The 13,859-nt window shown below is 43.8% G+C and overlaps 1 protein-coding gene across 1 annotated transcript in view; it reads left to right on the plus strand.

Moving 5' to 3' along the window:
• LOC139421845 (DCC netrin 1 receptor) overlaps positions 1-13,859 on the plus strand; it is a 729,366-nt gene that overhangs the window by 280,539 nt on the left and 434,968 nt on the right. The window contains exon 6 of the mRNA XM_071172971.1: positions 13,008-13,162. Coding sequence (XP_071029072.1) covers positions 13,008-13,162 — 155 coding nt within the window. The remainder of the gene's footprint in view (positions 1-13,007; positions 13,163-13,859) is intronic.

Here is a 13,859-nt window from a genome sequence, read left to right on the forward strand (position 1 = left end):
TGAGATGCGCCTGGCTCGAGGTTAACTGGAGCTAGTTTCTTGGACAAGGGCCTTAGCCACTATAGCCAGTCGGTAGCAGGTTATCTAGCTGCGATGATCCGATGCAAAGGAGTTTACGGCAGGAACCCAGTGATGTAGTGGCTTCTAGTTGTGTTAGTGAAGAGTCCGGGAGGCATCAGCTGTGTAGCCGAGTGACCATAGGGTCTACTGGAGCAGGCCGGGAGATGGACCTGGCTCAAGGCTAGCTTCAGGGCTGGGCCCCTCGGTAGCAGCTATCTGCGATGATCAGGAGTAGTGGTCCAGAGATTACGGCAGGAATCTGGTGATGTAGTGGAGAAAAGCAGTCCGGTATGCTCAGGGTTGATATCGCTCTGTGCAGACTGGCGGGTATTATCCAGGCTAAAAGCGGCTGGTGTCTGAGCTAAAGGTAAAAGCCGCTAGCAGTGGCTAACAATGACTAAAATAGCTAGTAGCTAATTAGCTTGTTAACTTCTGATGGCTAGCATCTGATGGCGGTTCTAGCTATAAGGTCTAAAAGAAAGCAGATCCCTATCACATTGGGTGAGGCGGATTGCTGGAAGGTATATTTAATAAAAAAATTGAAAAAGAGATTGAAATATATTGAAATATATACAACAACAAAAAATACAAAAACTAAATATACACGGGACTATGACAAACACGTCTGCACTGCTACGCCATCTTGGATCGATGATATATTTCAGCTAATGGTGTTTGAATTACATTTTATTTTATTTAACTAGGCAAGTCAATTAAGAACAAATTCTTATTTATAATGACGTCCTACCGGGGAACAGTGGGTTTACTGTTAACAACAGATTTTTACCTTGTCAACCTTTCAATTACTGGCCCAATACTCTAACCACTAGGCTACCTAGTAGCAGTAGTAGTAGTAGTAGTAACAGAGGTCAGGTCTGAGGTCAGTAGTAGTAGGAGCAGAGGTCAGGTCAGAGGTCAGTAGTAGTAGTGGCAACAGAGGTAAGGTCAGAGGTCAGTAGTAGTAGTAGTAGTAGCAGAGGTCAGGTCAGAGGCCAGTAGTAGTAGTGGTAACAGAGGTCAGGTCAGAGGTCAGTAGTAGTAGTAGTAGTGGTAACAGAGGTCAGGCCAGAGGTCAGTAGTAGTAGTAGGAGCAGAAGTCAGGTCAGAGGTCCGTAGTAGTAGTGGCAACAGAGGTAAGGTCAGATGTCAATAGTAGTAGTAGTAGTAGTGGTAACAGAGGTCATCAAGGTTTAGTAGTTGTAGCAGAGGTCAGGTGAGGTCGCAAATCAAATCAAGGTTTATTTGTCACGTGCGCTGATTACAACCGGTGTAGTAGACCTTACAGTGAAATGCTGATTACAACAGGTGTAGTAGACCTTACAGTGAAATGCTGATTACAACTGGTGTAGTAGACCTTACAGTGAAATGCTGATTACAACAGGTGTAGTAGACCTTACAGTGAAATGCTGATTACAACAGGTGTAGTAGACCTTACAGTGAAATGCTGATTACAACCGGTGTGGTAGACCTTACAGTGAAATGCTGATTACAATCGGTGTAGACCTTACAGTGAAATGCTGAATACAACAGGTGTAGTAGACCTTACAGTGAAATGCTTACTTACAGGCTCTAACCAATAGTGCAAAAAAGGTATTAGGTGAACAATAGGTAAGTAAAGAAATAAAACAACAGTAAAAAGACAGGCTATATACAGTAGAGAGGCTATATACAGTAGGGAGGGTATATACAGTAGAGAGGCTATATACAGTAGAGAGGCTATATACAGACACCGGTTAGTCAGGCTGATTGAGGTAGTATGTACATGTAGATATGGTTAAAGTGAATATGCATATATGATGAACAGAGAGTAGCAGTAGTGTAAAAGAGGGGTTGGCGGGTGGCGGGACACAATGCAGATAGCCCGGTTAGCCAATGTGCAGAAGCACTGGTTGGTCGGCCCAATTGAGGTAGTATGTACATGATGTATAGTTAAAGTGACTATGCATATAAGATCAACAGAGAGTAGCAGCAGCGTAAAAACAGAGGTCAGGTCAGAGGTCAGGAGTAGCAGTGGTAACAAAGGTCAGGTCAGAGGTCAGTAGTAACGGGGACAGCATTGACATCACTGCTTCACGGTCAGTTACATTTGTCACATTGGATTACAGAATATTATTAAATCTATGTCTGCATTTCTCCCAGTTGAACCCACGTGATCGACTGTTTTCCATGGTCCCCCACTGTGTGCACCACTGGGCCAGAGCACATAGGAATGTAGTGAAAGGGTGCCATTTCAAACTCCCATTAGTATTAGATGGTAAAGTCAAGACCATGAAAGATAAATCTCATAAACCATAACATGACCATATGCACTCAGACTCAGGATATTAAGCTTTGGAGTGAGCCATGGACAGAGTCAACCAATCAGATGAGCCATGGACAGAGTCAACCAATCAGATGAGCCATGGACAGAGTCGACCAATCAGATGAGCCATGGACAGAGTCAACCAATCAGTTGAGCCATGGACAGAGTCAACCAATCAGATGAGCCATGGACAGAGTCGACCAATCAAATGAGCCATGGACAGAGTCGACCAATCAGATGAGCCATGGACAGAGTCAACCAATCAGATGAGCCATGGACAGATTCAACCAATCAGATGAGCCATGGACAGAGTCAACCAATCAGATGAGCCATGGACAGATTCAACCAATCAGATGAGCCATGGACAGATTCAACCAATCAGATGAGCCATTGACAGAGTCAACCAATCAGATGAGCCATGGACAGATTCAACCAATCAGATGAGCCATGGACAGAGTCAACCAATCAGATGAGCCATGGACAGATTCAACCAATCAGATGAGCCATGGACAGATTCCACCAATCAGATGAGCCATGGATAGATTCAACCAAGTACAGTAGATGAGCCATGAACAGATTCAACCAAATAGACTGCTGGAATTTGAGATATATACAGTTGAAGTCGAAAGTTCACAATTCCTGACATTTAATCCTAGTAAAAATTCACTGTCTTAGGTCAGTTAGGATCACAACTTTATTTAAAAAATGTGAAATGTCAGAATAATAGTAGAGAGAATTATTTATTTCAGTTTATATTTCTTTCATCACATTCCCAGTGCGTCAGAAGTTCACATACACTCAATTAGTATTTGGTAGCATTGCCTTTAAATTGTTTAACTTGGGTCAAATGTTTTGGGTAGCCTTCCACAAGCTTCCCATAATAAGTTGGGTGAATTTTGGCCCATTCCTCCTGACAGAGCTAGTGTAACTGAGTCAGGTTTGTAGGCCTCCTAGCTCGCATGCGCTTTTTCAGTTCTACCCACAAATGTTCTATAGGGTTGAGGTCAGGGCCTTAATAAGGCATTTTGCCACAACTTTGGAAGTATGCATGGGATCATTGTTCATTTGGAAGACCCATTTGCGACCAAGCTTTAACTTCCTGACTGATGTCTTGAGATGTTGCTTCAATATATCCACGTAATTTTCCGCCTTCATGATGCCATCTATTTTGTGAAGTTGCACCAGTCCCTCCTGCACCAAATCACATGATGCTGCCACCCCCGTGCTTCACGGTTGGGATGGTGTTCTTCGGCTTGCAAGCTTCCCCCTTTTTCCTCCAAACATAACGATGGTCATTATGGCCAAACAGTTCTATTTTTGTTTCATCAAACCAGAGGACAATTCAATAAAATAAGGACATTTCGTACAATAATTTGGTAAAAAGCCAATTTGATATTTGCTCAGTACATTGTTTTCGCTGAGGAAATGTAAAAGTCTGCTGTTAATAATAATGCAGAGGATTTTCCCAAGGTTACTGTTGACACATATCCCACGGTAGTTATTGGGGTCAAATTTGTCTCCACTTTTGTGGATTGGGGTGATCAGTCCTTGGTTCCAAATATTGGGGAAGATGCCAGAGCTGAGGATGATGTTAAAGAGTTTAAGTATAGCCAATTGGAATTTGTGGTCTGTATATTTTATCTTTTCATTAAGGATACCATCAACACCACAGGCCTTTTTGGGTTGGAGGGTTTTTATTGTGTCCTGTAGTTCATTCAATATAATTGGAGAATTCAGTGGGTTCTGGTCTTCTTTAATAGCTGATTCTAAGATTTGTTTTTGATCATATATATGTTTTTGCTGTTTGTTCTTTGTTATAGAGTCAAAAAGACTGGAGAAGTGGTTTATCCACACATCTCCATTTTGGATAGATAATTCTTTGTGTTGTTTGTTTAGTGTTTTCCAATTTTCCCAGAAGTGGTTAGAGTCAATGGATTCTTCAATTACATTGAGCTGATTTCTGACGTGCTGTTCCTTCTTTTTCCGTATTGTATTTCTGTATTTATGTGTTTATAGTATATATATATATATATATATATATATATATATATATATATATATATATATATATATATATATAGTGAATGCGTAGACTCAGGTTTTCTTGGTCTCTATGTTTTTGGTTGGTTAGGTTACTCAATGTCTTTCTTAGGTTTTTGCATTCTTCATCAAACCATTTGTCATTGTTGTTCATTTTCTTTGTTTTTTTCTATTTGAGATGTTTAGATTTGATAAGGAAGCTGAGAGGTCAAATATACTGTTACGATTTTCTACTGCCAAGTTTACACCTTCACTATTACAGTGGAACGTTTTACCCAGGAAGTTGTCTAAAAGGGATTGAATTTGTTGTTGCCTAATTTGTTTTTTGGTAGGTTTCCAAACTACTTTCCTTCCATCTATAGCATTTCTTAATGTTACTCAGTTCCTTTGGCATTGATGCCTCATGATTGAGTATTGCTCGGTTCAAGTAGACTGTGATTTTGCTTTGATCTGATAGAGGTGTCCGTGGGCTGACTGTGAACGCTCTGAGAGACTCTGGTTTGAGGTCAGTAATAAAGTAGTCTACAGTACTACAGCCAAGAGATGAGCTACCTACCATAGGAGTCCCCTCGAAGCCTACCATTGACTATGTACATACCCAGGATGTAACAGAGCTATAGGTGTACCTACCATAGGAGTCCCCTCGAAGCCTACCATTGACTATGTACAGACCCAGGATGTAACAGAGCTATAGGTGTACCTACCATAGGAACCCTACCATTGACTATGTACATACCCAGGATGTAACAGAGCTATAGGAGTCCTCTACCATTGACTATGTACAGACCCAGCGTGCGACAGAGCTGCAGGAGTTGTGACCTGTTTTTGTTGGTTATGTTGTCATAGTTGTGTCTAGGGGGACATATTGGGGAGGGAATGCTGTCACCTGCAGGCCGGTGTTGGTCCGCCTGTGTGCTGAGAGTGTCAGGTTCTTGTCCAGTTCTGGCATTTAGGTCGCCACAGACTAGTTCATGTCCCTGGGCCTAGAAATGATTGATTTCCCCCTCCAGGATGGAGAAGATGGCTTCATTAAAGTATAGGGATTATATTGTGGAGATATAGGTAGCATTTGACTCTGACTCTCTCTCTCTCTCTCTCTCTCTCTCTCTCTCCCCCCCATCTCACTCCCTCCATCTGACTCAATCTCTCTCTCTATGCCACACTCACACACACTCCTTTTTACTGTATAATGCTAATCCAAATCCCTTGGAATAACTGATCGTGTGTTATTATTATAAAAATGAATGATAATGATGAATAATTACTAGGGACTACAACGTTGATATTAGGATCATTATCATATCATAAGACTCCTATCTGCATTGAGCACCACTGTATTCAGCCAGCTGATGGCCGTCCTGCACAGGGCAGCCCCATTTCCAAACACATTATATTCCCCAAATGGGGGGGGGGGGGGGGGGGGGGGGGGGGTGTAGGAGGAGCACAGGGGGGGGGGGGGTGTCTGAAATGTCACCAGTGGTTAGGCAGGCTGTCACTGTCCCATAGGACACACACACTCTGTGAGTCACATACACACACACACACACACACACACACACACCAATACACACAACCCGTCACACAGGACTCCCTCCCCATTATGGAGGACGGTATTACAGGGCACACTGTGATCCACCACAGGGGGCAGCTTTAGCGGGAACACCAACCCTGCTCAGAAAGCCACACTCCAGATGTTTATTAGAATGAGTGATGTGGGAGATTTAAAATTGAAATGGAAATTTAATTCATTTCAATGGGAGAGGAAAGTCATTACGGCCAGCCTGGTATGAAACCACACTGATACACAGAGAGGTTACAGCCAGGCTGGTATGAAACCACACTGATACACAGAGAGGATACAGCCAGGCTGGTATGAAACCACACTGATACATAGAGAGGATACGGCCAGGCTGGTATGAAACCACACTGTTACACAGAGAGGATACAGCCAGGCTGGTATGAAACCACACTGATACACAGAGAGGATACAGCCAGGCTGGTATGAAACCACACTGATACACAGAGAGGTTACAGCCAGGCTGGTATGAAACCACACTGATATACAGAGAGGTTACAGCCAGGCTGGTATGAAACTACTGATACACAGAGAGGATACAGCCAGGCTGGTATGAAACCACTGATACACAGAGAGGATACAGACAGGCTGGTATGAAACCAATGATACACAGAGAGGATACAGCCAGGCTTTGAAGACACTTGGTCAGCGCATGCTCGCAGTTCACGTCCTGGTAAACCGCCTGGCCCTGCGGCCTTGTGAATGTTGACCTGTTTAAAGGTCTTACTCACATCGGCTCCGGAGAGCGTGATGAGACAGTCGTCCGGAACAGCTGGTGCCCTCTTGCATGTTTCAGTGTTACTTGCCTCGAAACGAGCACAAAATTAATTTAGCTTGTCTGGTAGGTTCGTGCCACTAGGCAGCTCGCGGTTGTGCTTCCCATAGTAGTCTGTAATAGTTTGCAAGCCCTGCAACATCCGACGAGCATCAGAGCCGGTGTAGTACGAAATCATTGTAGATTCAATAGTGCAATAAATCACAGATAATGCTTCACCCACACTAATGACATATTCATACCCACTGTAGTCACTACACAGACATATTGATTCCCACTGTAGTCACTACACAGACAAACAGAGACATATTGATTCCCACTGTAGTCGCTACACAGACACACAGAGACATATTGATACCCACTGTAGTCGCTACACAGACAAACAGAGACATATTGATTCCCACTCTAGTCGCTACACAGACAAACAGAGGCATATTGATTCCCACTGTAGTCGCTACACAGACAAACAGAGGCATATTGATTCCCACTGTAGTCGCTACACAGACATTTTGATTCCCACTCTAGTCGCTACACAGACAAACAGAGGCATATTGATTCCCACTGTAGTCGCTACACAGACAAACATAGACATATTGATTCCCACTGTAGTCGCTACACAGACATACTTCAACTATATCAACAATCACGCTCTAAAGTAAGACCCAGATGCAGACTGTGTCGAAGTAACACAGTTTATTACAACAACAGGGACAGGCAAACGACAGGTCAAGGCGGGCAGGGTTCGGTACTCCAGAGTAGTGGGGCAAAGGTACAGGACGGCAGGCTCAGGGTCAGGTCAGGCAGAGGTCAGTAATCCAGAGTGGGGGCAAAGGTACAGGACGGAAGGCTCAGGGTCAGGTCAGGCAGAGGTCAGTAATCCAGAGTGGGGGCAAAGGTACAGGATGGCAGGCTCAGCGTCAGGTCAGGCAGAGGTCAGTAATCTAGAGTAGTGGGGCAAAGGTACAGGATGGCAGGCTCAGCGTCAGGTCAGGCAGAGGTCAGTAATCTAGAGTAGTGGGGCAAAGGTACAGGATGGCAGGCTCAGGGTCAGGTCTGGCAGAGGTCAGTAATCTAGAGTAGTGGGGCAAAGGTACAGGACGGCAGGCAGGCTCAGGGTCAGGTCAGGCAGAAATGATCAAAACCGGGAAAACAGGAACTTTAGACAAGACAGGAGCTAGGGGAAAACTGCTGGTAGGTTCTACGAACAAAACGAACTGGCAACAGACAAACAGAGAACACAGGTATAAATACACAGGGGATAATGGGGGAAGATGGGCGACACCTGGAGGGGGGGGGGGGGGGATCAAATCAAATCAAATCATCAAATTTTATTTGTCACATACACATGGTTAGCAGATGTTAATGCGAGTGTAGCGAAATGCTTGTGCTTCTATGCAGAAAGACAGGTGAAACAGATCAGGGCGTGACATCAACAATATAAACAATTCATAGGAAAATGTTTTGGTCCTCACCTCTGTAAAATGTTATACTTGCCTAAAATGAAATATGTTCATTATTAATTAAAGGATCATGATCGATTAATTTGCATACTGGAGGACACTGCTGTAGTGGAGGTTGACAGCTTGAGGTTACTGGAGGACACTGCTATAGTGGAGGTTGACAGCCTGAGGTTACTGGAGGACACTGCTGTAGTGGAGGTTGACAGCCTGAGGTTACTGGAGGACACTGCTATAGTCTGGAGGACACTGCTATAGTGCTGGTTGACAGCCTGAGGTTTCTGAAGGACACTGCTATAGTGCTGGTTGACAGCCTGAGGTTACTGGAGGACACTGCTGTAGTGGAGGTTGACAGCTTGAGGTTACTGGAGGACACTGCTATAGTGGAGGTTGACAGCCTGAGGTTACTGGAGGACACTGCTATAGTGGAGGTTGACAGCCTGAGGTTACTGGAGGACACTGCTATAGTGCTGGTTGACAGCCTGAGGTTACTGGAGGACACTGCTATAGTGGAGGTTGACAGCCTGAGGTTTCTGGAGGACACTGCTGTAGTGGAGGTTGACAGCCTGAGGTTACTGGAGGACACTGCTATAGTGCTGGTTGACAGCTTGAGGTTACTGGAGGACACTGCTATAGTGGAGGTTGACAGCCTGAGGTTACTGGAGGACACTGCTATAGTGCTGGTTGACAGCCTGAGGTTACTGGAGGACACTGCTATAGTGCTGGTTGACAGCCTGAGGTTACTGGAGGACACTGCTGGAGTGGAGGTTGACAGCTTGAGGTTACTGGAGGACACTGCTATAGTGGAGGTTGACAGCCTGAGGTTACTGGAGGACACTGCTATAGTGCTGGTTGACAGCCTGAGGTTTCTGAAGGACACTGCTATAGTGCTGGTTGACAGCCTGAGGTTACTGGAGGACACTGCTGTAGTGGAGGTTGACAGCTTGAGGTTACTGGAGGACACTGCTATAGTGGAGGTTGACAGCCTGAGGTTACTGGAGGACACTGCTATAGTGGAGGTTGACAGCCTGAGGTTACTGGAGGACACTGCTATAGTGCTGGTTGACAGCCTGAGGTTACTGGAGGACACTGCTTTAGTGCTGGTTGACAGCCTGAGGTTTCTGAAGGACACTGCTATAGTGCTGGTTGACAGCCTGAGGTTACTGGAGGACACTGCTGTAGTGGAGGTTGACAGCTTGAGGTTACTGGAGGACACTGCTATAGTGGAGGTTGACAGCCTGAGGTTACTGGAGGACACTGCTATAGTGCTGGTTGACAGCCTGAGGTTACTGGAGGACACTGCTATAGTGCTGGTTGACAGCCTGAGGTTACTGGAGGACACTGCTATAGTGCTGGTTGACAGCCTGAGGTTACTGGGCAGTTTCTTTCTGTCTGTATTACAGACTAAACCATATGAAACTAGATGCTACTTCATCACACTTTAATACTAGCTTTAATATTTGATTTTGTTTATATCACTAAAGACAGATAAACAGTATGATTAAGAAGGACTTACTGTATCATAGATCCTTTTTGGAGACTCTCTCCACAGACTTAACTGGCACAAATGAGGGAGACATCAAACCATTGCATCTAACCTACACTGTACGGGATGAGTTTCTGTATGTTGTATAGTAGATTTAGCATTGTTTTCACATTTGTGTACGCTGTTCATGTTGCAGGTGCTGTTCTGTGAAAACGGCATCTCATTCTTGTGGTATTTAACCATAGTAACATACACTGTATCCCTGGCTTGTTCAAAATCTGACTGACATCTTTTACCAGTGATTCAGAGGAGCTCAGTTCTTATCCTCAGGGGGATTCACATCACTTTGTTGTTTAACATGTTATTATTATTTATTATTGACACATTTTTAATCCCTCAGAGACAGATGGGTGTGTTGGAGAAAAGGACGGTAGCATCATAACATAACTCACTGTCATTGGTTGTCTGAGGAAATCTGACTGTCATAGGGTGTCTGAGGTAGGCTGACTGTCATTGGTTGTCTTAGGAAATCTGACTGTCATACGGTGTCTGAGGTAGGCTGACTGTCATTGGTTGTCTTAGGAAATCTGACTGTCATTGGTTGTCTGAGGAAATCTGACTGTCATTGGTTGTCTGAGGAAATCTGACTGTCATTGGTTGTCTGAGGTAGTCTGTGAGTAGTGTGTCAGAGGAAGTCTGTGAGTAGTGTGTCAGAGGAAGTCTGTGAGTAGGGTGTCTGAGGAAGTCTGTGAGTAGTGTGTCTGAGGTAGTCTGTGATTAGTGTGTCTGAGGTAGTCTGTGATTAGTGTGTCTGAGGTAGTCTGTGAGTAGTGTGTCTGAGGAAGTCTGTGATTAGTGTGTCTGAGGAAGTCTGTGAGTAGGGTGTCTGAGGAAGTCTGTGAGTAGTGTGTCTGAGGTAGTCTGTGATTAGTGTGTCTGAGGTAGTCTGTGATTAGTGTGTCTGAGGTAGTCTGTGAGTAGGGTGTCTGAGGAAGTCTGTGAGTAGTGTGTCTGAGGTAGTCTGTGATTAGTGTGTCTGAGGAAGTCTGTGAGTAGTGTGTGCGGTTGAGGAAGAGAGCTGGAGTGATGGGGGGTTTGTGTACTTGTGTGTATACGTGTGTGTGTGTACATGTGTGTGTGTGTACGTGGGTGCGTGTTCGTCTGTGTTTCCGTGCGTGTGTGTGTGTGTGTGTGTGTGTTTCTGTCTGTGTGTGTGTGTGTGTGTGTGTGTGGGGGGGGGGGGGGTTAGGGTCATGAATAATTTTTTTGAATAAAGGGAAAACAATGCATAAAAAACCATAAATGTATAATTATTCTACAATTCATGTCTATAGGCATCATTGAGCTTTTTATTTCCTTATTTTTTTATCTGGCGTTAGCTAGTGCGTAAGCTTCAGGTCCTAACTGTTCGGGCGCCAAATACACGGCAGTTGTCAAATGCTTAAACTTGGGCAGAAAAAGTTCATGTCGATCCACTGATGCAAAAGCAGACAATGTTTGGAGTTTTTAATGCGATAAGAGAAAAGCTGCGAATTGGAGAGTTGAAAATAAAGAGAAAGGAGGGACAGAACAGTAGTCAAATGTTTAGCAAAGATGTTATGTGTGATTGTGAGACGCTTTACAAATTCATCATTCACAAGACGGGGACTTCAAACATGGCACGTCTCGGCAACTGTCCTGTTTATATGGCTTACGTGGAACTGAAATCTGGACACAGATGTACAGTACCAGTCAAAAGTTTGGACACATCTTCTCATTCAAGGGTTTTTCTTTATTTTTTACTATTTTATACATTGTAGAATAATAGTGAAGTCATAAAAACTATGAAATAACACATATGGAATCATGTAGTAACCAAAAAAAGTGTTAAACAAATCAAAATATTTGCACACTCTTGGCATTCTCTCAACCAGCTTCATGAGGTAGTCACCTGGAATATATTTCAATGAGCAGGTGTGCCTTGTTACAAGTTAATTTGTAGAATTTCTTTCCTTCTTAATACATTTGAGCCAATCAGTTGTGTTGTGACAAGGTGGGGGTGGTATACAGAAGATAGCCCTATTTGGTAAAAATACAATATTATGGCAAGAACAGCTCAAATAAGAAAAAGGAAACGACAGTCCACCAGACATGAAGGTCAGCCAATCTTGAAAATGTCAAGAACTTTGAAAGTGCAGTCACAAAAAAAACATCAAGTGCTATGATGAAACTGGTTCTCATTAGGACCGCCACAGGTTAGGAAGACCCAGAGTTTCCTCTGCTGCAGAGGATCAATTCATTAGAGTTAACTGCACCTCTCAAAGTGTAGCAGTGGGGATTTTAGCATATAAAACAAAATGTCAGTAGAAAAGACCCCTCAATCCAACACAGAAACTGACCCCTCAATCCAACACAGAAACTGACCCCTCAAATCCCTGATACACATTCATGAGTTCGTCTTGTCATAAACATAAATACATTGTAAACAAAAAAAACAAAATAAAAGGCTCCAACATATGTAGTAGCTGACTTTATAGTAGCATCAATAGCTACCTTTATAGTATCATCAATAGCTACATTTATAGTGGCATTAATAGCAATATTTATAGTAGCATCAATAGATAACGTTATAGTAGCATCAATAGCTAGCTACCTTTATAGTATCATCAATAGCTACCTTTATAGTGGCATTAATAGCAATATTTATAGTAGCATCAACAACTACCTTTATTGTATAGTCAATAACTACCATTATAGTATTGTCAATAACTAGCTATATAGTATCATCAATAACTACCTTTATAGTAGCATCATTAGGTAGCTTTATAGTAGCATCAATAGCTACTGTCTCTTTAGGGAAGATATGCACACCTGACTGTCATCATATTCCTGTTTGCCTCTGTCTCCTTTGGGAAGATCTGAACATCATCATCCACCTGTTTGCTAATGTCTCCTTAGGGAAAATCTGAAGGTCTGACTTCACAACTGCTGTGTTCTGTTCCTTCTCTATCTCTACAGGGCAAACACAGTTCCTAACCCCAGCCTTAACCAACAACCATACACATACATTTAACCTCTAACCTTAACCAACATCCATACACAGAAGTCTAAACCTCCACCTACACCTAACCTTAACCAACATCCATACACAGAAGTCTAAACCTCCACCTACGTATAATTCTAATCCTATCCTCCACAGTATCTGAACTACCCCACCAACACGTATGTCTAACCCTAACCCTGTATCCCTCTCTCTACAGTGCCACCCCAGTTCCTGAACTACCCCACCAACACGTATGTCTAACCCTAACCCTGTATCCCTCTCTCTACAGTGCCACCCCAGTTCCTGAACTACCCCACCAACACGTATTCCTATGAGAGTACGGACATGGAGCTGGAATGTGCTGTAACGGGGAACCCTCCTCCCACGGTGCACTGGATGAAGAACGGAGAGGAGGTCATCCCCAGTGACTACTTCCAGATCGTTGTACGTCACATAGAACACAGCCTCTGTGTAGTGTATGTGTGTGTGTGTGTGTGTGTGTGTGTGTGTGTGTGTGTGTGTGTGTGTGTGTGTGTGTGTGTGTGTGTGTGTGTGTGTGTGTGTGTGGGGGGGGGGGGGTTGTAAACCATGTCAACCATATAATGTCAAGCACATACCAAGTGACTACATCCAGATGGTTGTAAATCACACAGGATCATGAACATGACTCTGATGACCTTATAGGGGGGTACTTTAGGGGGTACTATAGGGGTACTATAGGGGTTCTATAGGGGGTACTATAGGGGTACTATAGGGGTACTATAGGGGTACTATAGGGGGTACTATAGGGCGGTACTATAGGGGTACTATAGGGGTACTATAGGGGGTACTATAGGGGGTACTATAGGGGTACTATAGGGGTACTATAGGGGGTACTATAGGGGGTACTATAGGGGTACTATAGGGGGTACTATAGGGGGTACTATAGGGGGTACTATAGGGGTACTATAGGGGGGTACTACAGGGGGTACTATAGGGGGTACTATAGGGGGGTACTATAGGGGGTACTATAGGGGGTACTATAGGGGGGTAATATAGGGGTACTATAGGGGGTACTAGGTAGGCTGGGCACCAAACTAAGAGCCAATGTATAGTTCAAGCCCTAATACTCTAACTATGTAGAAGTCAACTCAAAGATCTG

The sequence above is a fragment of the Oncorhynchus clarkii genome, chromosome 12, assembly GCF_045791955.1.
Source record: "Oncorhynchus clarkii lewisi isolate Uvic-CL-2024 chromosome 12, UVic_Ocla_1.0, whole genome shotgun sequence".
In the NCBI taxonomy this organism is placed as follows: Eukaryota; Metazoa; Chordata; class Actinopteri; order Salmoniformes; family Salmonidae; genus Oncorhynchus; species Oncorhynchus clarkii.